At 47.9% G+C, this 23,890-nt stretch overlaps 1 protein-coding gene across 2 annotated transcripts in view; it reads left to right on the top strand.

Moving 5' to 3' along the window:
- Nucleotides 1-23,890, top strand: part of LOC110379500 (intermembrane lipid transfer protein Vps13D) — a 34,106-nt gene that overhangs the window by 4,264 nt on the left and 5,952 nt on the right. The window contains exons 11-63 of one of the 2 annotated variants that reach the window (XM_064036263.1): nucleotides 360-531; nucleotides 1,502-1,673; nucleotides 1,747-1,882; nucleotides 2,000-2,123; nucleotides 2,460-2,611; nucleotides 2,997-3,147; nucleotides 3,237-3,415; nucleotides 3,629-3,798; nucleotides 3,912-4,211; nucleotides 4,286-4,437; nucleotides 4,656-4,797; nucleotides 6,270-6,461; nucleotides 6,794-6,965; nucleotides 7,367-7,498; nucleotides 8,218-8,380; nucleotides 8,843-9,001; nucleotides 9,344-9,499; nucleotides 9,933-10,071; nucleotides 10,248-10,384; nucleotides 10,462-10,695; nucleotides 10,779-10,964; nucleotides 11,047-11,453; nucleotides 11,522-11,684; nucleotides 12,158-12,368; nucleotides 12,683-12,850; nucleotides 13,192-13,358; nucleotides 14,410-14,571; nucleotides 15,026-15,150; nucleotides 15,504-15,641; nucleotides 16,035-16,185; nucleotides 16,289-16,459; nucleotides 16,537-16,639; nucleotides 16,801-16,964; nucleotides 17,055-17,153; nucleotides 17,239-17,420; nucleotides 17,500-17,665; nucleotides 17,833-17,954; nucleotides 18,128-18,368; nucleotides 18,449-18,593; nucleotides 19,487-19,712; nucleotides 19,792-19,999; nucleotides 20,085-20,306; nucleotides 20,384-20,593; nucleotides 20,715-20,948; nucleotides 21,179-21,384; nucleotides 21,588-21,732; nucleotides 22,042-22,241; nucleotides 22,317-22,442; nucleotides 22,511-22,625; nucleotides 22,711-22,894; nucleotides 23,039-23,220; nucleotides 23,306-23,542; nucleotides 23,643-23,833. In XM_064036263.1, the coding sequence (XP_063892333.1) occupies nucleotides 360-531; nucleotides 1,502-1,673; nucleotides 1,747-1,882; nucleotides 2,000-2,123; nucleotides 2,460-2,611; nucleotides 2,997-3,147; nucleotides 3,237-3,415; nucleotides 3,629-3,798; nucleotides 3,912-4,211; nucleotides 4,286-4,437; nucleotides 4,656-4,797; nucleotides 6,270-6,461; nucleotides 6,794-6,965; nucleotides 7,367-7,498; nucleotides 8,218-8,380; nucleotides 8,843-9,001; nucleotides 9,344-9,499; nucleotides 9,933-10,071; nucleotides 10,248-10,384; nucleotides 10,462-10,695; nucleotides 10,779-10,964; nucleotides 11,047-11,453; nucleotides 11,522-11,684; nucleotides 12,158-12,368; nucleotides 12,683-12,850; nucleotides 13,192-13,358; nucleotides 14,410-14,571; nucleotides 15,026-15,150; nucleotides 15,504-15,641; nucleotides 16,035-16,185; nucleotides 16,289-16,459; nucleotides 16,537-16,639; nucleotides 16,801-16,964; nucleotides 17,055-17,153; nucleotides 17,239-17,420; nucleotides 17,500-17,665; nucleotides 17,833-17,954; nucleotides 18,128-18,368; nucleotides 18,449-18,593; nucleotides 19,487-19,712; nucleotides 19,792-19,999; nucleotides 20,085-20,306; nucleotides 20,384-20,593; nucleotides 20,715-20,948; nucleotides 21,179-21,384; nucleotides 21,588-21,732; nucleotides 22,042-22,241; nucleotides 22,317-22,442; nucleotides 22,511-22,625; nucleotides 22,711-22,894; nucleotides 23,039-23,220; nucleotides 23,306-23,542; nucleotides 23,643-23,833 (9,291 nt within the window). Of the gene's footprint in view, nucleotides 1-359; nucleotides 532-1,501; nucleotides 1,674-1,746; nucleotides 1,883-1,999; nucleotides 2,124-2,459; nucleotides 2,612-2,996; nucleotides 3,148-3,236; nucleotides 3,416-3,628; nucleotides 3,799-3,911; nucleotides 4,212-4,285; nucleotides 4,438-4,655; nucleotides 4,798-6,269; nucleotides 6,462-6,793; nucleotides 6,966-7,366; nucleotides 7,499-8,217; nucleotides 8,381-8,842; nucleotides 9,002-9,343; nucleotides 9,500-9,932; nucleotides 10,072-10,247; nucleotides 10,385-10,461; nucleotides 10,696-10,778; nucleotides 10,965-11,046; nucleotides 11,454-11,521; nucleotides 11,685-12,157; nucleotides 12,369-12,682; nucleotides 12,851-13,191; nucleotides 13,359-14,409; nucleotides 14,572-15,025; nucleotides 15,151-15,503; nucleotides 15,642-16,034; nucleotides 16,186-16,288; nucleotides 16,460-16,536; nucleotides 16,640-16,800; nucleotides 16,965-17,054; nucleotides 17,154-17,238; nucleotides 17,421-17,499; nucleotides 17,666-17,817; nucleotides 17,955-18,127; nucleotides 18,369-18,448; nucleotides 18,594-19,486; nucleotides 19,713-19,791; nucleotides 20,000-20,084; nucleotides 20,307-20,383; nucleotides 20,594-20,714; nucleotides 20,949-21,178; nucleotides 21,385-21,587; nucleotides 21,733-22,041; nucleotides 22,242-22,316; nucleotides 22,443-22,510; nucleotides 22,626-22,710; nucleotides 22,895-23,038; nucleotides 23,221-23,305; nucleotides 23,543-23,642; nucleotides 23,834-23,890 lie in introns of both variants that reach the window. The other variant, XM_064036262.1, reaches the window with a different exon arrangement.

Below are 23,890 nucleotides of genomic sequence, written 5' to 3'. Positions count from 1 at the left end.
CGCTCGCATGGCGCACGCGGCGTCCGCCGACCTCAAATGCCTGACGCGCACGCCTAATGTTTGAAAGCCTTTATCATCTTAACCCTGAAATGTCATCCCCATTTTCACCAACAATCTCTTAATCTAAGTGCCACTTAGAATAAGGGCTCTCCCAATTTTGACATAAATAACTATGGATAAGGGATACCTAAACTTTGGTGAAAACGAAATTCTTATTAAGTGTTCCGTAAATGCTCTTAGGGGATCCCTTAATTTAGGTATTTGTTAGTGAAAATGGGCATCAGTCTCCTATTATTGTATTTAATTTAAAAATAAATAAATATGAATCAGGTAGCACATATAATGTTGTTGTCGCTTAGGTTGTGGGTGAAGTCAGCGTCGCTGGAGGTGGTGTACAACGCGGGTGCGGCGCGCTGGGCGGCGGCGTGGGCCCGCGCCCCCTGGACGCACGCGTACCAGCACGTGCGCGACTCCACGCGCGCGCGCCTGCTCACGCACTGGGACCACCTCGTGCGCCCGCACCAGGCGCCCGTACGTACACATGTCTAACTGCATGCACTCACGCCTACTCCTGACACATAAATGACTACCCATCTACGGAGAAACACTTAAACTATCGGAATCCCACCCCATCCATGTACGGAGCAACACATAAACTGCCGGAATCCCATATGAAGGATGTTGGTTTATTGGGGGTATTTTTAGTCCCCCCAGAAACAGAAGAACAAGAATTTAATGGCCCTTTATAAAGCGTCAGTAAACCATTTTGAGACCCATGTATTAGTAGTATTAGTGTACCCACGACTTACCTATTTATATATACCTGAATATTTTTTTTTGCTCGAGATTAATAAAATCGTAGAGTAGTTAATCATAACATTTTTTTCATCCTACCATCTCGGAAAGAGTATTTTTACCCTTTGATATCTGAGCGTAAAAGTCGTTTTTATCCTCTAGAGCGGCAAAGTGATTTGAATTTAGAACGTCGTGTGCAATACTCCATTTGTGACAATCTTGATAAGACTTTTCAAACAAATACATATTAAACAAATAGAATACTGCTTAAATTAATTATTCAATTAATTAAGTAATTTTTATTTTTGTTTTTACATAGATTTTCAACCTCGTTTCATTTTTAAACTGAGTTTTCAAATAAATGAACTTTAATAGGAACTTCTTTATAATTTGATACTCATATGTGCGCGCCATTTTGTTTTTAAATTTCCTCGATGAGGTGGGATGAAAAGTTACGTGTTGCACTCGAGTGCAAAGATTTTTCACCTTGTGCTCTTTTGATTCCCTCGCTATCGCTCAGGATTCTAATTATTGAAACACTCGCTACTCTCGTGTTTCAATTTTAGAATCCTTCGCTTGCTCGGTCATCAAAATTAAGCCCGCGGTTAAAAAGCAACTTTGCACTCTTGTATAACAAATAACTATTGTATTATGTTTATAACATCGTGTATATTAGTTGTTTAATTGATATGGTGTATGGTGGCAGGGTGAGCGACGCACGTGGCAGGTGGAGCTGGACATCTCGGCTCCTCAGATCCTGTTCGTGGAGCAGTTGTGCTCGCGCGACTCTGCAGTGCTCGTCGTTGACTTCGGACGACTTCGGCTGGCTAATGCTAACTTAGCCGATTGTGCGCCGCATACTCCACCTGACGACGAAGGTAAACAAAATGATGACCATTTTTTTCTCAACATTCTGAAGTGTGGTTTATATTCGTAATATATGATGTACAGAAATGTTCATGACACCGTGCTCTACGCCTCCGGGCAGCTTGCTATCGCCGGGCTCGCCACCCGACCCGCCGCCACAGATGCAGACTGCACAGCCGGCGCTAGACGCCGCCAACTTACACAATAGACTTTATGACAGGTAAACTATTTAATTAAAGGTACCTAACGACCAAACAATACCACAAACATGATTTCTTCACGACCTGAAACACCTTACTGCTAATAGTCGTGATCAATAAGTTTGTGTGTATCACAGATACAAGATCGAGCTGAGTGACCTGCAGATCCTGGTGGGTCGAGCGCGAGACAACTGGAAGTACGCGCACACCAAGAGCACCTCCTCGCTGCACCTGCTCGACAGATTCAGTATACTGCTGCAGGTGAGAACGCACTGCCTTCATGTCAATATCACATAGAATTTTAACGTTTTTTTATTTTCAACCGTGAATGTAATGCTTATAGTTGTTTTCACAAAGCTACACAAAATTATTATTCCCGCCTTAGGTATTCTTATGTATTAACCAAAATTGGACCTTATATATTTTTTTAAGCCTGTTAAAATCATTAGTTTAGGTCTCTAACTAATGGCCTATTCGCGCAATTTTCTCGATCCGCTAACACCTAAGAATGATTTACGCCATTGAGCTAACTATAGCCATAAGATAACATATTACAAAGTCATAAGGTGCTATGTGGAGTGTGATCTGTGTGCGCAGGCGGAGCGGCGCGTGGTGGCGACGAGCGACCCGCAGTACCCGTCGGCGACGCTGTGCGGCTCGCTGCCGGCGCTGGTGGTGCACCTCAGCGAGCAGAAGCTGTTCGCCGTGCGCGCCGTGCTGGCCGACCTCGCGCTCTCGCCCACCGCCACGTGAGCACTGCACAACCACATACCATGGAGAACAAAATAACTAGCGGAGATTCCATAACGCAAAATCTCTTAAGAAAGTAGCACGCCAAAATGCGGGTGAGCGGCGGACGAGGAACGTTACTGTTCCCGCCCTTATACGCCTTCTTTTCGCCCGCCCATTATTTGTAATACTAAAAATCGTTTACAGATATCTCAAAGAACCAGAATTCCTAGTTAATTCACTATGTAAGTGATAGTTTCGGTCATGCCCATCGTACGTATTTGACCTAGATGAAGGTCTACCTGTATTATGGCATCCCCGCTCATTTCTCCTTACTCCGTGACACATACCCACTGTCTCAAGCTACGGCAACTACTCAAGTACAATGACGTGTTGTGTGCGCAGTGGCCGCGAGCCCCCCAGCCCGACGCAGGCGGCGGCGGACGACATGGAGGAGAGCAGCGTCAGCTCGGAGACCGAGCGCTCAGAGTTCTCGCAGCACCACAACTCCACACTCTTCATGCTGCAGTTTGCTATCGAGCAGATGTCGCTAGAGGTTTGTCTGCACCACACAACGATTGCGATTCCACTTAAATTAAATGGTAACTGAGTTGATCAGTAACGTGATTGTGACGTGTGACGTAGGTGCAGTCGATGGGGCGCAGCATCGCGGAGGTGCAGGTGTGCGGCGTGAAGGCGGCGTGCACGGCGCGGCCGCGCGACGTGTCGCTGTCGCTGTCGGTGCACTCGCTGCTGCTGGTGGACGCGCTGCAGACCTACGGGCCCGACTTCGAGCTGCTCGTCGCCAGTCACAAGCATGTCGGGTATGCACGTTTATTTGTTTCATAGCTTGCCAAACTTATAACTGTGTATGATGTATATGACTTTATGTAATTGTCTCTAGTGTTTTTTCCATTCAGTCAGTCAGCTATAACTTGGAGTTTCTGCTCTTTCTCTTTTTCTTTTCGATTAAGTCTAACTTCTAATTGGGATACTTGGAATGTATAATTGTATATCGTGATGGTGTTCTGCCCCAGCATGGACACGATGTCGGGCAGCATCCGCGGGTCGGAGCCGACGTCGCCGACATCGCCCACGTCCCCCACGTCGCCGATCTGTCCGTCGTCGCCGGACGCGCGCTCCACGCACTCGCTGGCGCACCCGCACGCGCTGCATCAGGCACTCAACTCTCTGCACTCCAACAGAAGTAAGTAAAACTCTTGAACAACCTTGAAGTACTTACTATTATATCAGTACATGTAATAAATAAGAGTGTACGATTATTGTAATGTGATATTGACTTAGTATCCGTTTGTTCAGCCGAGCCAGGTCTGTGTCCGGCGGAGTCGGAGGCGGGGCGCGCGTCGCCCGCGCTGAGCTGGGTGTCGGGCACGGGGCTGAACTGGAACGGCAGCGGCATGTTCGGCGCGGGCTGGGGCGCGGGCTGGGCGGGCGGCTGGAGCGCCGTGAGCTGGGGGCCCGCCGCCACGCCCTGGGGCGCCGCGGGGCTCGTCGACGCGGAGGCGCTCATCGCCGTCGACCTCTGCTTCATCAAGGGCGACGGCGACAACGAGGACTTGAGGATCGCCAATATATTGTTTAATAATCTTGATATCATTGGTGAGTTGGATAAATCAACTTTTCGTCTTTTTATTTAACGTTGCAGGCACTAAAGTTTATCTTTCCCTCTATAGCTAATCAAGAGACCATAGTGGAGTTAATTGGTTTCACACACCGCGTATTCGGTCCCAAGACATCAGCAAAGAAGGCTTCCAGCGATACAGGACATTCGGAACCAGCCGCCGCATCCACCTACTCGTTCTCAATACCTGAAGATGAACCTAAGGTATGGTAGACTGCACATCAGTGGTAACTGTCATGCACCTTAACTCAATAGTAATAAGTACGATTTTCCTATAAAACTGTTTACACTGACCTGAAGTTGACTGTATGTCTACTTGTATTTGATTATGTGAATGACAGTAATTTCTGACACCATCTATTAATGATGCATCAATATGATAAAATATTTGTTTGAGTATGACGTTGTGTTGTATCGTGCAGCGGTCGGTGCGCACGGAGATCACGTTCGACTTCCACCGGCTGGGCGTGCTGCTGCTGCGCGCCGCCGTGCTGGACGGCGCCGTGGTCGCGCGCAAGATCGCCACCGCCACCGTCAGCGAGGCCAAGATACAGGCCACCGTCGGTAACTACACCTTCTACATATATCCACGCTGTTCGAAGCCATACGATAGATGCATTTTTCTTATTGTTTTGCTTTTTGAACTTTAGCTTGTGAAAACAGGGAAATAACTTGAAAATCTTATTTCAAACTAGTTAATCCCGGGAACTTCGTATCGTTTAAGTCTTCCCTGGACCTCTACGAACATTTTAAAAGCAAAAAAGCCAAATCGGTCCAACCATTCTCGAGTTTTAGTCAGACTAACGAACAAAAATTCATTTTTATATTTAAGACTAGCTGATCCCGCGTACTTCGTTTAAACCTTCCCTGGACCTCTACAAACATTTTAAAACCAAAATTAACCAAATCGGTCCAGCCATTCTCGAGTTTTAGTGAGACTAACGAACAGCAATAGGGTTGTTTCCAATTTTCGGAAATCTATTTAGATAGCTTCTAAATAATTTTAAGATCACCCTCTCTTTCATTTTTCGTCTCAAATCTTTTTATTTTTTATGTATTACATTTTTTTCTATTTCTCTTAGAATATTGCTCGGAAAACGCTAGATCACGTGACTGTGACGTCAACGTTCTCTGTTCATTCCTTTACATTTTAAAGCACATCTAACGAGAAAAAACTAACATACCAACTAATGGATTTCTTAATTTTTATAATGTATTTTTATAAAATAGCTACAAAAACTATAATATTTTATACATATAAATTATTTTTATACATTTGCACAAAAATAAAATACCTCAAATGTTTTGAGTTGTGTACGCGGAAAAATGAAACGGTGCAAAGAAACGTAAAGTTTGTGTTTATTTATATTGAGGTTATGTTTGTGTCCGCGTTCAAAAAGATTTGATGCTTTTTCAAAAAACTTAAATTAAATGAATGTCTACAAGGTTTGTGTTGTGCGAGACTGGAAATACGACCATTAGTGCTCCAAATAAACTGTTCATCCACGTTCCGCTGAAAAATCTTGGTTATTGGCAAAGAATTGAGCGACCATAGAAGAGTCTACTCTTGGCAGATTGGAACTATACGCTTTCATAAATCCTTTCTCCATAATTCTTTAGCAGTTGTATCACTTAAATGCAATTAACACACAGAACTTCACAGAAGCAAATAAACAAAACATTAATTCTGAGGTTATTTCGATATATCTGTCACAGAGAGAATGACGTCATCGGTCTCTTCTCGTCGTTTTTAATGGCGTGACGTCATAGGCTCTAAATTAAGATTTCATAAATTAATTAAAAAATATATGGTCAGTTATAAATAATATGATATAGCTTATCGTGTTTCTAGTTTTGTGAACTTTCGGTGCATTTATTTATTTTTAACTAAATGAATACTAGGAAACAACCCTATTCATTTTTATATATAAGATGATCGAAGTGTTCAGCAGTTGTGTTGATCAGCCGAGAGCAGCACATGTAGTAGAGGAGGTGGGTAGTGAGTGTATGTGATGGTAACATTGTTCGTTTCTTAGACGGCAGCCGCGTGGAGGTGTCGGGGTCGCTGGGCGGCGTGGGCGTGGTGTCGCTGTGCGAGGGCGGCGGGCTGCACACGCGCGTGCTGGCGGCGGGGCAGGCGCTGGCGCACGCCGACCCCGACGACGCCAAGGCGCTCAACTTCTCCATCCACCGCACCGTCGACACGCCCGCCGATGCCGACGCACCTGGTATGTATACATATGTACTATTTAGCATATTTTTGACGTGACATCGTCTTATAATCGGGCTGCATCCACGAAAAAGTTGACTTCATTGTCCCGTTACGCTCGATGCCCCGTTCCGCAAGCGAGAGCGCTTCACGAACGAGAGAGAGGCATGATCGATTCGAGTGGTCGGCTCTCATATACTACTGTCATGTTTGACGTTGTCACGACAAACTACCGTCCGTAAACTGACTTTACAGACAACCAATTTTTTTGTATGACAGATCCAAAAAAATATTTTTCGTAAGCTTGCTTCCTCTTAAGGTGTGTGTAATAGACGTGTGTCGTTTGTGCAGTGGTGCACGCGATGGTGTCGGTGCGCGTGGCCAGCGTGTGGTACACGCACTCGGGCGCGTTGCTGCGGGAGCTGCGCTCGTGCCTCACGGAGTTCAAGCAGTACCTCGCCAACCTGGCCCGCTCCATCCGCGCCGCCGCCGCTGACATGGCCATCGGCCTCGTGCATCCCAGGTATGCAAGATAAATGCATCACGTAACAAAAATACCACTGCTGTAATTTAACCCTTCAACGCCCAAGAAGTCGCAATCTTTTTAGGGTTCCGTACCCAAAGGGTTAAACCTATTGTTTTCGCTCCTCTGTCTGTCCGTCCGTCCGTCTGTCACCAGGCTGTATCTCATGAACCGTGATAGTTAAAAAGTTGAAATATTAACAGATGATGTATTCTTGTTGCCGCTACAACAACAAATACTGAAAACTAGAATAAAATAAATATTTTGGGGTGCTCCCATACAAAACACGTGATTTATTTGCTCATTTTCTAAATAATGATACGAAACCCTTCGTGCGCGAATTCGACTCGCACTTGGTCGGTTTTTTTGTATTTTATTGTATTTGTCTATTGTGTTATCAGAGGGGAGTCGCTGTACGCGAACCCGAAGCTGTCGCAGTCGATGGAGGGCGTGTCGCCGCGGCGCCGCACCGTCAGCATGGGCGCCTCGCTCGACGACCCCGCCGCGCTCAAGTCCGACAACATCGTGCTCAGGTCAGTGCTCACTCCGGCCCGATACTGTCGCACACATCCATACACTGAGATATTGATGAATTACTTCAATAATGTGCAATATGTGCATCATGACACTGACCTTCTAACTTAGAAGAGCGTAAATTGTACAGTTCTAGGACAATTAATGTGGCTGAGGTAGTACATTACAATGTATAACAGGAATTTTATTAATTGATTTAATTTTATGCAACATATAATATTACATAGGCGGACTTAATGCCTCAGGCATTCTCTCCAGTCAACGTTAGGGTGATACAAAGATAATATCGTAGGAAATGTATAGTTATCGGCACGGATATCGAGCCATGACCTTCACCTGCGCAGAAGCGATTTACTGCCTTATGCCTTATGCGTACGGGTGCGCAAAGCGATCCCCACTCTTCCGCCGAGAGCCCAATATCCGTGCCGATAACTATACTAGAAGTTAACTAGTATATTTGAAGGCTGTAGTACAGGCGAGTTAGGCTACAATTTATTTATTTATTTATTTATTCATCCACATACATTTACCATTACAGGTTACCCCAATGCGATAAATGCGCCTTAATTGCATATAAATTATTTATACTAAAAACTACAGTCTTTACTATCTATAACTAATAATAAATAATGCATTCCTTGTGAATTCACTCGGAGAACAATAAAATAGGTCCGTTTCACTCGCTATGAGTCTGTATTGTCGTGGTCGTATGTCTCAGCGTGAACATCGAGCTGGAGTCGCCGGTGGTGGTGCTGCCGCGCGCGGCGCACAGCGCGCAGGTGCTGGTGGCGCACCTGGGCCGCATGAGCCTGTGCAACCGCCCCGGCCCGCCCCGCCACACGCTCTACAAGGTGCGCGTGCGCGACATCTCGCTCGCCTCCGTGAGTACACAACGTGTTTATTACTTTGTTACTACTCACTCAATGCCTTACTGTTAATACAGGTAGTAAATAAGGTAGGCATATAGGCATAGTACATACGTGAGTACATAGGGGAATACATAAGGAAGCATATAGGCGTAGTATATAAGGGAGTACATAGGGAATATATAAGGAAGCATATAGGCGTAGTACATACGGCAGTATATATGAGGGAATACATAGGAGAATACATAAATAGGTCAGATGGGGCAGTCGCTCCTTGTAAATCACTAATGCTGCATCCGGTTAGACTAAAAACCGACCCTAACGTAGTTGGGAAAAGGCTCAGAAGATGATGACGGTGATGACATAGGGGACTACATAAGGGAGTATACAGGGGCAGTACTTACGGGGAGTGTATATAAGGCAGTTTATAGAAATACCACATAGAATATATTCGGCAGTGTGCGTTATGTACGACAGGTGGACGTGTCGGAGAAGCTGAAGCTGCACCAGCTGTCGGCGGAGAACATGCAGGACATCTACGACGTGTCGGCCGGCAAGCCCGTGCTACACAACACGGCGCTGCGCTTCACGCTCAACTACAGCGACGTCGACGACGACACCGACGCCGACTACCAGGTAATTATACTGACTAATCGAGAAGTGAAAAGTATCGAAATTTAAATATGACAAAACACACGACTCTTTATTAAAACGCTTCTATTAGTTTCACTTGTAACTATGTAAGAAAATCTTGGAATCTTAATTTGACCCACTTCCCGATCTTCGATTAGGATGAAATTTTGCACATGCTCTGAGTTCTGATCACAATACAATGTTGAGCTAAGAAACGTCATTACAAATCCAATATGGCGGCCTCCTCAACATGGCGGACGAGCTAAAAGTGTGTTTATTCGTTTTTAAAACTATTATTACCTTACAGAAGTTTGGTACAGGCTATACCTTCGTTGTTGTTGTCAGTGCGAAGTCCGCGGGCGCATAGTGGGCGGGCTGCACGTGTCGGCGCGGCGCGAGCAGTACGAGCAGGTGCTGGAGACCTTCCGCTGGATCACGTCCGACGTCCCCGCTGACGTCACCGACGCCGGCCCGCGCAACGCGCCCTCGCCGCATGCACAGGTTACAACTCAATAAATTACGATTTACTTATTAGTTTGATTCACACGACTTCAAAAGTCAATTACATAAATCAGAGTTTATCAGAGACATTCTTACAAAGAAAACTTAGAAATAAAGAAAATAATAAAATGTGTTTACACTTTTATACCAGCACTTTTGCTAGGTCCCACATAAAGTTATGTGAGCTAGCATATGAGAGCCTAAAATATACAATGAGATACCTACTTTAGATTTAAACAATTTACCGAGTTTTAGAGTCTCTGTATGCTAGCATTGCATTGCAATGCTTTCGGATACGTTATGAGATGGGTTTTGATAATTTATTTATTTATCAATTTATGCCCGGCATGAAGGCCCATATTAATAATAACACGAGTATAACATTTGGCAGTAAAGTTAAAAAAAGTACAACGGTTTTGTTGTATGTTTGCAGCGCATGGCGGGGTCGGACGGGCTGCTGGAGGGCGCGGTGCCGACGCTGCAGCTGGACCCCGCCGTGCGCGCCGCCGTGCTGGCCGTGCCGCCGCCCGCGCCCGCCGCGCCCGCGCCGCCGCCCATCGCGCCGCTCATCGGTAACAACACCAACCCAACTTTAAATGCCTTATTACTTCACCCCTCCCCTATCAGTAGCTCTTCACTCATTAGTAGCTAACTTCAGAAAGGCAAACATATCTAACGTGAACCTTAAAGATATTTACCTGGTATAACTATTTTTCAAATTATTACACACTTTGCAATGTTCTTGCAGTCAACTTCGAGCTGCCAACATTCAGCGTGGAGCTGCGCGCAGATTTCGGCGAGGGTGAGAGAAGCCTCGTGGAACTTACCTTCAGGGAGTTCAAGTTGAACTACCAGAAGACGCATCCTTATGAGAATATGCTGCAGGTTAGTCACTTTATATCAGTTCATTTACAGTGACTTTTTCTATTAGAGATGTTTTATTTATGTAATTGTTGTTCTAGGTGTCGCTCCACTCGATCACAATGGAGGACTTGACGAAGGATCCGGACTCAAAGCATCGCATGCTGATGGTGTCGCACACGCCGCAGGTGCCGCCCAAGGCCGTGTTCGTGTCCAAGTCATGCCCTGACTTTGTCACGGAGTACGCCGACGACATGTCCAGTGTCAGCTCGCTGCAGTACATGAAGTGCTGCTCTTATTCGTTGCCCAGTCAGCTCAATGTGGCGGCCAGAGAGGTATTTTCAGCTATGATAAAATAGCTAAATATTTATTGTTTTCTTTCCTTTAAATAAAAAGTGTGAAAATGATGTTTGTTTAGAGTAAGGAGCGTCGCAACAAACGTGACAGTAAAAGCTGCGTGACGCCGCCGTGTTCGCCCGAGTGTGACGCGGGCGCGGACACGTCGGAGGACGCGAGCCCCGCCGGCCCCGACGACAACCTCGTGTGGCTGTCCGTGCACACGCGCGACCCGCACCATCCGCACTTCAGCGACAAGTACGACAATGTACGGCACTTCCTTTTTGTATTTCTTCCTTCTTTAATATTACCACATATACCTCATTTGATTATTTAAATTCATTTGGCAGATATATAAGCTCACGAAAGTGGATTTCAATTGCTTAAACCTGGTGGTGAGCATCGATAGCTGGGTGGCAGTGCTGGACTTCTTCGGCATAGCGGGTGACGAGGTGCCGGAGAGCGGGCCGGGGCCGGAGCCGCAGCAGTCGGGCGCGGCGGCGGCGCCGGGCGTGACGCAGACGGAGGTGCGCGTGCGCGCGCTGGGCGTGGTGGTGGTGGCGGGGCGCGGCGAGGCGTGCCGCGCGCGCGTGGCGCGGGCGCGGGCGGTGGCGCGGGCGGACGCGCGCGCGGGCTGGCGGCGGCTGGAGGGCCGGCTGGGCAGCATGGCGCTCACCGACCTCACGCCGCACGCCGCGCTGTGGCGCGACCGCTTCCGCACCTCCGGCGACCACGCGCTCACCTTCACCTACCAGAGGTACTGCTGCGCTATATCATCTATCTGTCTGTTACTTATTTACACTAACAATATTTATCTGTATGTAGGCTGAGCGCGGCCGACGCTGCGACTGCCGGCCACGACACCAGCCTGAGCATAGAGATGGGCCCTGTCACGTATGTGCACACCAAGCGCTTTGTGCAGGAGCTGCAGGCCTTCGCCAGGGACTTCAGTCTGCTGCGCCGAGTTATCATGCAAGCCAGACTTAAGGTACACACATGTTATATTAATTTATATTATATCGATGGCGTTAAATCTTAATTTATTTTATTTTTTTTGCTAAGACAGAAATAATTTTACAACGTTTATGTAGGTGGTACGTTAAACTGTAGGTCCCGGCAGTCGTTGTGATGCTAGTCTGACCATGGGGTATCGGGTTACCCGGGAAACTGGCTTGAAGAGGTCAGACAGGTAGTTGCTCCTTGTAAAACACTGGTATTCAGCTGAATTCGGTTAGACTGGAAGCCGACCCCAACATGATTGGGAAAAAGGCTCGGATGATGATGATGTATTTATATTATTTTTACTACCTCTGGTTTTATGGTCACAAAGGTGATTACCATGACTGGGGGTTTCGTTTTCGATTAATATTGATGCTTTTTCAATCAATGGTTAATGAATGATTATAGTTTTTTTTAAGATAATATAAATAATATTCATATGAACTGTTCGTGTATGTGTAGGTGGCGGTGGTGTCGGGCACGCTGGGCGGCGGCGGGCGGGCGGCGCGCATGCGGCTGCGGCTGCGCTGCGTGGCGCCGGTGATCGTGCTGCCGGTGTCGGGGCGCGCGCGCAACGCGCTGGCCGCGCACCTCGACCACCTCACGCTCGACAACTGCTTCAAGTATGCTGGGGATGAAGGCACCGTCAGCACGCTCGCTGATCCTAACAATGGTCGGTACGCTGTGTAATCAGTATAGTTATCGGCACGGATATTGAGCTCTCGGCGGAAGGGTGGGGATAGCTTTGCGCACTGTACACATAAGGCAATAAACCAATAAATCGCTTCTGCGCAGGTGAAGGTCAGGGCTCAATATCCGTGCCGATAACTATACCTTATTTTATAGTAGTTTTAAAAAATATGTTTTGGGAATAAATCTTTGTATTTTAGTATTCACTCTTATTTTGTTTGTAACTAAAATGTTGGTACATTTTTGTTTGTTATCCTGTGGCGAGGATTATATAAGAAAGTATTTTGATGTGTGTAGGCGGGCGCTGCCTACTGGACGTGCGGGCGGTGCGGCTGGCGGGCGTGGCGCTGTGGTGCGCGCGCGGCGGGCGCGGGCTGCGCGTGCGGCGCCTGGGCGCGCCGCTGCTGCGCGCGCCCGCTGACCTCACGCTGCACATCGAGCACAACCTCTCCGACAACCACAACGGTACACTACACCTCACGACACCTATTGCTAGCCATAACTCACTCTCAGCACTACATAGTATTTTAAACAAAGTCACTTTTTCTCTCCCTATCAAAATCAAAATCAAATTCTGATGCCGTTTTTTTAATAAGTAATATGATAGAAGAGAAAGATTGATATGTATAATAACATCCACTAAATAATGGGGCGATTCGTTACATTATAACAAACTCTAAATAATAATTAAATCATATTTAAATATAAGCATAATCTTGCTTCACTTTATTTTCTCAATTTTATATAGACTTAAAGCACACATGTATCAATCGAAACATGAACATTTTATTCTTGTTTTGCACCAGTCCCGGACATGACGATCCAAGGGTCGCTGAGCACGCTGCAGTGCGCGCTGGACCCGGCGCAGTACCGCCTGCTGCGCGGCGTGCTGGCGCACAACCTCGCCGAGGGCACCGACGACCTGCTGCCGCGACAGCCCCTGCACCCGCCGCAGATGCATACACACCAACATGTCAGTATGAATAACTTATTGTTAAAGAAAATAACACTATATTTGATATAAAAATTTGGCAAGCCTGAACTTTGTTAGTAATTCCAAAAAGGACAATGGGCGATTCCGGTCCAAATGTCCACCACGAACGAGACCTATATGGCTAGATAGCCCGTTAAATGTAGAACATTTTTTGTTATGAAAGTAAAAAAAAATATAATGCCAGAAAAAAGTTATAGCAAAATCAAATACAACATTTTACAGATTTTTTCAATTTCATTTTTTCAATTACTTTTCGTGATTTTCGATTTTCGTACTTTCTGTAACTTCTGACAAAATAGAATTGATCATTATTAGAGAAAAGACACCACCAGTTACCGCTGGAACCAGGAACCACTGAGTATATTCAAGCACTTTTGGCGCCTCAATTGGTTAGTGATTCGTACATCCATCGGGCAAAAATATGGGCTGTTTATATGCAAATGTGTCTTACTCATCTTAGTTTTAGATAAAGTGCGGAAATGGAAGTGGAATAAAATAAAAAATTGTAATGATAACATATACAACTATAAAAACTACCGAAAACTAAGAATACATTTTTGGCTATAACTTTTTTTTGGCATTGTTTTTTTTTTTACTTTCTTAGTAAAAGTTACTCTAAATTAAGTGCACTATTTAATTATATAGGTCTCGTTCGTGGTGGACATTTGGACCAGACTTCATACATTCTTGCCCAATCTCCTTTCAATCAATGTCAAAGTCATTTATTATTTATAAACATAGGTACATAAAAATGTAGATCTAAAAAACGGACATTTTTGACGTGACAACGTTTAATATCTCGATAGCATGGACTGCATGCACGATGCAGATGACGTCATTGTATCGTTACGCTCATTGTCGCGTTCCACACGCGAAAGCTCAGCACAAACCAAAGAGAGACATGATCGGCTCGAGCGATTTTCACTAATTCTGTGTATTATATTACTGTAAAGTTTGACGTTGTCACGCCAAACTACCATCCGTAAACCCACTTTACAGACAACCAATTATTTACTTGTAATCTCTTTAGGTGTGGACCACAAGTTCCCTGAAATTAGACCTGCATGACGTGACAGTGAAGCTGGAACCGGAACACGGCGTGTCCTCGCTCGCCTGCATCAACTTCATCAAGTCCAGGCTCGTCGTGGAGACCTACTCCGACCTCAGCCAGGATATAGACCTGGTGTCACAGGTAATTACTCGACCATGGAAGAAATAAATGGGACTTTACATAAGTAAAGTCCCATTTTTTTCTGTACCTATCTCTTTTTATTCTAACTCTCCCACAACGGGCCTGCTGGAAGAAATTTCTTTAGAGATAAGCTGTGCCCTGTACTATTGTTCCTATTATTTATTCTTCTTTGTGTTTTATGTGTACAAAACCATTAAATAAATAAATAAATAAGTAAATTATCACTCGCTTCTGTCAGCGGTTCACCCGCATCCCAGGGGAACCTCTGCACGAACCCAGATAAAAAGTAGCCTATAGACTTCCTCGATAAATGGCCTATCTAACAAAAAAATATTTTTTCTAATAGGACCAGTACTTCCTGAGATAAACGCGTTCAAACAAATAAACAAACCTTTCAGATTTAAAATATTAGTACGGATTACCAGTCTTGATAAATTTGATGTATTTTTCATAGGAAATTCTAGTAAGTGATACCCGGTACACGAAGGAGCCAGCCAACAGACGAGGCAACGTGTTCAGTCATATTGTTCAGCCGATGCCTGAGCAGCGACACAGCGTGCAGGCTGAAGTACATGCCAGGTAAGAGAAGAAGAGAAAATAAGTTTTTTACTGACATCGACTTTCGCATTTTTTTTATCGAATTAAAAAAATAAATTAATTGTTAGATATGTTTAATTAAGAGTAAACTTTTATGTCTTTTATATTAACCAACAGCCAAGAAGGGTGTGTGTTTATTTACGTTTCTATTTTTTAATTTTATTTTTGTATATTTCAATTAGGTAAGTGCCTCACTAACGCATTGGGTTATAAGTCTGTAATGTTAGTGATAAGGATGGTCAATAAATAAAAGTATGCACGCCGAAGGCGTTAAGTCCGCCATTGCACTTTGTAGTGCAAGAGGCATTCCTTACATAAATATGTGTTGTGTGCAGAAAACGTCGTGACTCATCAGCGTACACGATCCTAGTGAACAACATGCGCCTGATGGCGGTGCTGGACTGGTGGGAGTGCGCCAACCAGTTCATCATGCAGCCGCCGCCGCCGCCTGCCGACCCCGACCAGATGCACCTGTAAGTTGTTCATTATTAGCGAGAAAATACTGCCTTTTGAACATGTATAGCCATGTACTGGTTATTTGGTAATGTCGGATTTTCCGTTTATATGGCAAATTTTGTTGAAACCAGTTCAAGACAAATACAAATATTCTTTATGTGGTACATAGATGAATATTGAATTGTTACATGGTTATATGGTTACAAAATTGTACATAGCTATGACCCGCAATAATGCCATAAGACACTTGGCATTTTATCACGTCCTTCAGCATCCGCGCACCGTGCTATGGGCGCACCTTTGGTCGAAAGCGATAGTGTCGAGTTACTTATGTGACATTCTTTTTAGGTCAACACTATACCTTACTCTGTTATAGTCTTTGTGATAAAACGTGTTATGTTGTGCGACAGTGAGGAGGCGCTGTCGGCAGCCCGCAGCAGCGCCAGCCCGGCGCCGGCGCAGGAGGAACCACAGATGGAACTCAAGCTGAACGTCACCGACTCGCAGCTCGTGCTCGTCGAGGACCCCTCCGTGTGGGACACCAACGCCGTCATCCTCAGGGTAGACATACCTGGTCACCTTAGAGAAAATTTTGAATTATTTCTCGTGCTAATGTTACGTATTTTTTTTCTTTTTGATGTTGAATTTTTCTGTCTTATTTCAGAGTACAACAGTAATAACTTACCGCTGCGCAGACGCACAGAAGCCGGTATCGTGCGAGCTAAACGAACTGGAAGTGTTCTCTTGCGTTCTCGGGCTTGAAGAGGAGACCGCGCTGTCTATTGTCGAGCCGGCAGCTTTACATGTTGCTATTGACGCTGATAGGGTGCTTCATGTAAGTTCAACTTAGCCATTATTTCAATTATTTTGTTAGATATTCTGGGTATTAACATCATAGTGAATTTGTTTTAGGTTGCGATGAGTACTCTAAACTTGCGGTTATCATATCACGACATGCGAATGTTCGCCGCAATGTTGCAGTCCTTACCGGTGCAAGCGAGAGCTGCTCTGTCAGGTAAGTCTTACACAGCTTATCTTGTTAGTAAGTATTTACTAGTACATTGATGTACTTATTTGACCGTCGGAAAAGTATCTATTATATCGCCAATATTGATTAAAATGTGAAGGTTAGGTGATACGTTGGCTTTATTTACATAAGTTTGTTTGATGATACAGGCAAGTCGGTGGTGTCGGAGGCGGAGGCGGACGCGCCGGCCAACAGCGTGCACATGCGCGCGGCGCCCGCCTGGCCCGCGCGCCCGCGCTGGCGCAGCCACGCGCAGCCGCCGCCGCCGCGCACGCAGCACAACGCTGCCATCTTCCCGCTCAAGGCCGTGCAGGTCACTTATACTTCATTCATGTAGCATCTAGTAAATTAGCCGGTTTTTCAGTAGATCTGAACACATTTTTACTGAACCTTGGCTTTACAGGTGGCGGCAGACTGTATCACTTTGTGTGTCATTGACGACTGTTTGGACTCAGATGTACCGCTACTGGAAGTATCCCTCAGCGAGCTACACGTTGACCAGGTATGTTATATCCATTTTAATCACGTTATGCAAAATATGCTTAGATTCGCCACTTAATGAAATAAAATAATTATGTAAAATCCAGGATCTACGTAAAGTGGAGGAATCATTCGAAGACCCCATGTTGGTGTCGACGCCGGCGGGTCCTGGTGGGTCCATCCTGCAGCGCTCGTCGGGCGCGGGCGGAGGCCGGCTGGCGGCACTGCTCACCATCGACTACTACAACCGCACCCTATCTGGTTGGGAACCCGTTGTGGAACCCTGGAGGTACGTCCTCACTAAACAACTTTGTAAATAGAAAAAATAGTAAGATTTCTTGCAATTTTGATTGTACCTTGTTCGCTAGATTCGAAACGTCATGGGAGAACACCCTGACGAGCGAGCTGTCGCTGGGGCGCGTGCAGATGGAGGTGTCGTCCACCGAGGTGCTCAACACCAACGTCACGTCCTCGCTCATCGAGCTGTGGCAGCTCGTGCGCGCCAATTGGACCGCTGACTACTACGCGCCGCAGGTAACTGCTATGATCCTTACTTCAAGTGCATTATGATAAACTTAATAAAACAGTAGTGATCACAGTACTGTCATAATTGTCTCTGGCATCACAGTCATGGTTGTCGCCCCAGTACTGGCTAGAGTATAGAAGGCTGTGTTTCGGTTCACTAGTCCTCCGGCACACAGGAGCAGTCGCCGAAGGGCAGCCCGGCGGGGCACCGGCGCCGCTCGCCCTTCGTGCCGTACGCGCTGCGCAACCACACCGGACACCGCCTGTGGTTCACCACGCTCGTCACCACCTCTGACGTGTGAGTACTTCGCCTCTTATTTATCTGCCAATGTCCAAAACACCGATATCTATGAGCATTATTCCAGTTTGCAACTAACGAGGCTTCCTAATTAAAGCCCAATAGTATAGCACTAATTTTTGTGTGTCCGAATGGTAAATACGAGCAAGATTTTCATAAGTTCATGTATGTAGATTGCGGGAACAAGCGACATGGTCAGGGCCCGACGACTCGTGGATGATGGTCCGCGCGGGTGAGACGGAGCCCTTCTCGTTCGGACAGCGTCGCGGGCGGCGCCGCGGCCGGGCTCCTGCCGCGCTGGCCGGGCACAACGCCTCGCTCAACCAGCTCGCGCTGCGCCTCGACGGCTGGTCCCCGCCCGACCCCGTCTGTGTCGACAGGGTCGGAGTCTTCTTCAGGAATCTTACGCATGCTGTGAGGATCATACATATGGAATTTTATTTGTTATTAATAGGTGGATCCCATATCTTATGTTTTACTGTTATTCGTCGTAGAAATCCGGTGCAGAAGCCCGCATCGTGTTCGAAGTATCGCTAGAGGGTTCAGCGCGCAAATTGGTGACGGTTCGGTCGGCGCTACAGCTCGTCAATAAGTTGCCGCACCCGGTCGAAGTGAGAGTAGACCACGCGCCATCAGCAGGTAAGGATATTTTACAAATCGATGTAACCATTTTACTTAGATTCCGTAGCTTCAATAACATGCATGATTCTTCCCACTCTGTGTTGGTCCCTCTTCCTCCTATAATTCCAATATCATTGATTGCCGATAGTAGATAGGGTAGTATCGTGACCGCAATTGACAACGCTAGGGTGCGTGGTAAGCCTAACTTCACATCCAATAAATTTAGGTACATCAAGGAGTATACATATAGCGATAGTCGAAGTTTATAAGGAAGTAGTAACGAAGCGTATAAAGTACATAGGTGTAGTATATGAGAGTAAATATAAGGGGAGCCGTACATGGGGCGAATTAGGGTGAGAAAGGGGAGTATAATAAAATGAGAAATTAGTGTAACGTCACAAGTAAGTTTGTGGGCATGCCCACAAGGGTACATCCGCCACTGTGGTAGGCACTAGGATGGGTGAGTCCCCACACTGGCAGTGGGGTTGCCTGGGCTAGAGTGGCCGGGCGTGTACAGTGTTGTGTTATTGTGGGTGCGGTGTACGCGTGCGCGCGCGCACTGGTGTCGGCGCGCGCGGCGGCCGCGGCGCTGGCCCGCGCCCGCCTGCCCGCCGCCCGCCGCCAGCACGCCGCGCTGCAGCACCCGCTGCACCCTATGTTTGTCAACTGCGGTACCTACTCTTGACTCGTTGTCTAGTTTAGATGTTGTACTCAGTTGTAACCACTTAATTACGGTTGATGGTAAAATGTACACCGTATTCGTTTAGGGACGTTAGTGGAAATTTAGTGGTGGGTCGCCGTAAATTGTCCATAAGCTTCGTAGTAGTAATAGCGGTCTGTGTAGATGAGTTGTATTGAATAGCTTTAGAATGTAATGTGATGGTTCAGCATGTGTTTCGTTTCGATCACAGCGCAGTGGAGTAGCGGCGGCGTGCGGTGCGCGCAGGTGGCGGCGGGCGCCACGTGGGCGGCGCCGCTGTCGGCACACCCCGCGGCGCTGTGGACGCGGCCGCTGCTGCGCGCCGGCCTGCCCGCCGCGCCCGCGCCCGCGCCCGCGCCCATCGACTGGCGCGCCGCGCCCGCACCCGCCGCGCTGCTGCACTACGAGTGCCGCGCGCCGCCCGATCACGTCTACAGGTCACCAGCTCACTCATTTTTCTCTAATTTTAAGTTTATTTACAAAGTTTAGCTTTATTAACTATAACTATTTTCGTAGGTTCGGCTGCGTTATAGTTCGTGAAAGGTTCCCCCCAGATAGGGGCCCGCCTATAGCCGGACACACGCTCACTTTGGTGCCGGCTCTAAGGCTTGAGAACTTACTGCCGTTAGAGCTGCAGTACCGCGCCAATCCCGCCTCGACAGGCTCCGGCGCTACTACTGCTTCTGGCAATATTCCGCCCGGAGAAACCATGCCTTTCCATGAGGTAAATAATTACACAAGGCAAATGTTAGATTCATAAGCCTAAAGTTTATATATCAAAGTCTCTATTACCTTATATCGTGTTATAGGTAAATGTGGAGGAAGGCGTAGAAGTGAGCGTAAAGCTCGAAGGCTTCGGCTGGTCCACGGCACTGAGCGTGTGCGGCTCCGGCAGTGGCAGCAGCAGCAGCGCCGCGGTGGGCGGTAGCGGGAACGGCTCCTTCAGCGCCCGGCTCAAGCTCAGGGACACCAGGGGCAGGAGGCTCTATCTCAATGCCAGGGTCACTATTAAGAAGACTGATGGAATTAAAGTAAGCAAAGTTAATAATTAATATCTTATTCTCGTCTATTTTGTATTTGAAGTAGACTAACATGGTGCGGTGTGTAGGTGTCGATCTCAGCGGCGTACTGGCTGGTGAACCGCACGGGGCTGCCGTTGGTGTTCCGCGCGGAGGGCGCGGCCACGGAGGCGGCGGGGCAGTTCGACGAGCACGAGCTGGCGCGCATGGTGCAGCCGCTGCTGTTCTCCTTCGCCGAGGCCGACGGCGGCCCCACCGTCTCCGCGCGCCTCGGCCGCGGCCTGCCCGGCACGCCGGAGGTATAGCCTGCTTCACATCGCCAGTTGCCTTCTCACAGCTGTGTCCAGCAACACTCTGTGCTCTCGCTTGATTGCTGATTATTTTCAAAATGTAATTATTTAGTAAATAATGTTTGTGCAGTGGTGCTCCCCGTTCGGGCTGGGCGTGGGCGTGGGCGTGAAGAAGCTGGAGTGCCGCGGCTCGACGGAGGGCGCGGGGTCGGCGGAGCGCGTGTTCGCGGTGGGGGTGCGCGTGCGCGCAGGGCGGGGCCGCTACCGGCACACCAACATCGCCACCTTCACGCCGCGCTACCAGCTGCACAACAACACCTCGCACCATCTGCAGTTCGCGCAGAAGTGCTGCGCCACCACGCTCGTCAGTACATGTGTCATACTTAAGTATACGAAAGTAACCCACTCACAATGCTCCACATTGTAATGTGAGTTAGGTAATTTTTAAACGAATTATTGTTATTTGTTGAAGACGTAGACAGAGCAAGTGTTGACTAGCAAATAATGAAGAGCTCCATGAGAACTTAAATAAAATACAATGGTTGGTGATGTTATATGTAGAAGTAAAGTTGATATAAACTGTTCGCTATGCAGAACGACCCTGGCGCGATGGCGACGCACGTGTCGGCGGTGTCGGGCTGCTACCTGCCGTGGCACTGGGCGCGCTGGGAGCGCGAGCAGCTGCTGTGCGTGCGGCTGCTGGCGCCGGGGCCCGCCAACAGCGCCGCGCCGCCGCCGCTCACGCAGTGGTCCGGCGGCTTCCGCATAGACTGCACCAGGACCCTGCACATCGCTTGCAGGTAACTGCGGAAATTGCATTATTGAAACAAATGTTTATAATTTTATTCGACCTATGTGCTCTAGTTAGTCTGAAAGTATTGTATATTGCTCAGGTAAATCCCTTACCTGAGCAATATACATACAATTTTATTCCTAAAAAATTACATATTATTATATCTGTTATGTAGGACATTTGTTAAATATAATGTGTATGGTTTGTCAGAGAACCGGGCGGCGGCTACCAGTTCGTGCGCGCGGAGGTGGTGTCGCAGGGCGCCACGATGTTCGTGCTGCTGACGGACGCCGACTGCGCGCCGCCGCCGCTGCGCATCGACAACTACTCGCCCGTCTCCATCATGTTCCACCAGGTATGTCGCGTACAGATCAGTTTTACTCATTGTTCCTAATTAAATAGATAAGTTGAATAAATAAGTGACTTTCCGTCTTACCACAAAAACTTTTAAACGTCAGTTTATGCCTTGTCTAAAAAAATGTCAAATTATGACGTTGACATATGGTTCATTTTGCAGCCAAAATTTGAATAGACAAGTGTAAAACAGGGTTTAAAGTTTTTGTAGTAAGGCCCTTTGTGTTTGAGAGTTACTCTAACATTTTTTACTTGCTATGATGACACAGCATGATACGTATCGAGTCTAAGGTAATTTCTGTGTTGTCAGGTGGGGTGCGGCGAGGAGTGCGTGGTGGGGGCCCACGCTCGGGCACGCTGGGCGCTGGCGGAGCCCGAGGGCGCGCGGGCGCTGGCTCTGCGGGCGCCCGGCGGCCCGCGCACCGCGCTGCCGCTCGACGACCTGCCCGCGCACCACCAGCTGCTCTACCAGAACTTCATCTACGTCGCCTTCGACGCCACGCAGCAATTGTATGTATATTACACACAACCAACAATGCTATAACAAATCCTCTCGCTTCAATCTGTAACATTATTGATTTGCAGCGGTGATAGTACTGTGAATACGAGCGGAAAGCCATCGGCGACCACACCCGATGACAATGTACTGGTGCTGGAAGTGCCGCTGGGCAGCACGCGGGTCGTGCTGGCTAGAAAACGCTACGGAGATAGGTAGGCGGCGTTTTACCTGATTATAATGAATAAATAAGGCGCATATTTATAAAACAAAATTATTTTAGGTCACAGCTCTGGCGGCGCGGTCCGAACGACCAGCTCATCCACGAAGGTAGTTCTCCACCACAACCTACAGATGCGTTATTATCTGACGATGCGCCGTTATCGCCTCATGCTATGGTACATATTTTTATTTATATAAAATACTATTTTTTTTGTTTAGTTATTAGTTAATGTACATAATATGCTGTGGTATATGTGCTAGGTGCTGGACATCGAGGACGCGGCGCCGCGGCCGGGTCGCGCGTCGGCGCTGGTGCTGCGGCGCGCGGACGGGCGGCGTGCATCCACACAAGCCTGGCGGCTGGTACCCCCCGGCCGCATGGCCTGTGCTCACGCCAACCTCTGCGTGCAGCCCGATGGACTCAGCCGCATGGCGCTCACACCCGGTAATGACACCTACATACACTCATCATCATGTCGCCCACACTGACATTGACCAACCATCAGCATAGAACTTGTTCTTATGCAGATACATTCCCACTTTACTTACTTAACAATACTGTAACATGACCATAAGTGTATGTTTGCAGGTACCCGCGTAGTGCTAGGATTGCCAGCGTCGGGACGCACCGGATGGTCGCCGACGTCACCAGTACCGGCGGAGCAGGCGGTGTCGTGGCACACGCTGCGGCCCGGCTCCGGCCGGCTGGACGTCACGCTGTGCGCCGACGGACCCACGCGCGTCGTCAACATACACGACCATAAGGAGCCCGTATGTGTTCAATAGCTCACATTTTAATTAAATTCTAAGATTAGTATATTAGCTGAGTGGAGAGTGTAAACAAGCTCATCCCCAGGAGTCTGGTTGGCTGGAGGGCGGCGAGGCGGAGGCGGAGGAGACGCCGGCGCCGGGCGCGCGGCGCGAGTGGGGCGTGCGCGTGGCGCTGGCGGGGCTGTCGGTGTCGCTGGTGTCGCGCGCGCCGGCGGCGGAGCTGGTGCACGCGCTGTTCGACGCCGTGCTGCTGGAGCTGGCGCTGGCGCCGCGCTCCACCGCGCTCGCGCTCGCCGTGCAGCACATGCAGTGGGACAACCAGGTACTACACCCTGTCCCTCTCACTCTAACGATACCTATCTCATTTAATGCTTGTGCTCTCATACCATATCATGTGTTCGTAAAAAAATATCCTTGTACAGTTGCTGGGCACCCCGAGCCCCGTCCTACTGTACTGCCTGCCGGACCGCAGCGGCAACAGCAGTGGGGCTCCGCTGCCGGCCCTGCACGCCGCCATAGAGCTGCAGAAGGCGCCCGCCAAGAGATACAACGCGTACTTCTTCCGGCATCTCGTGGTGGCCCTGCGCCCCTTGGCTATCAGACTAGAGGAAAGGTAAGTGACCAATCAATATACATTCTATTATACATTTTTATATTTGAAGGATGATAA

The sequence above is a fragment of the Helicoverpa armigera genome, chromosome 9 (assembly GCF_030705265.1).
Source record: "Helicoverpa armigera isolate CAAS_96S chromosome 9, ASM3070526v1, whole genome shotgun sequence".
Classification (NCBI taxonomy): Eukaryota; Metazoa; Arthropoda; class Insecta; order Lepidoptera; family Noctuidae; genus Helicoverpa; species Helicoverpa armigera.
Note: the sequence above shows the minus strand (reverse complement) of the source record. Positions and strands in the feature narration are given on the sequence as shown.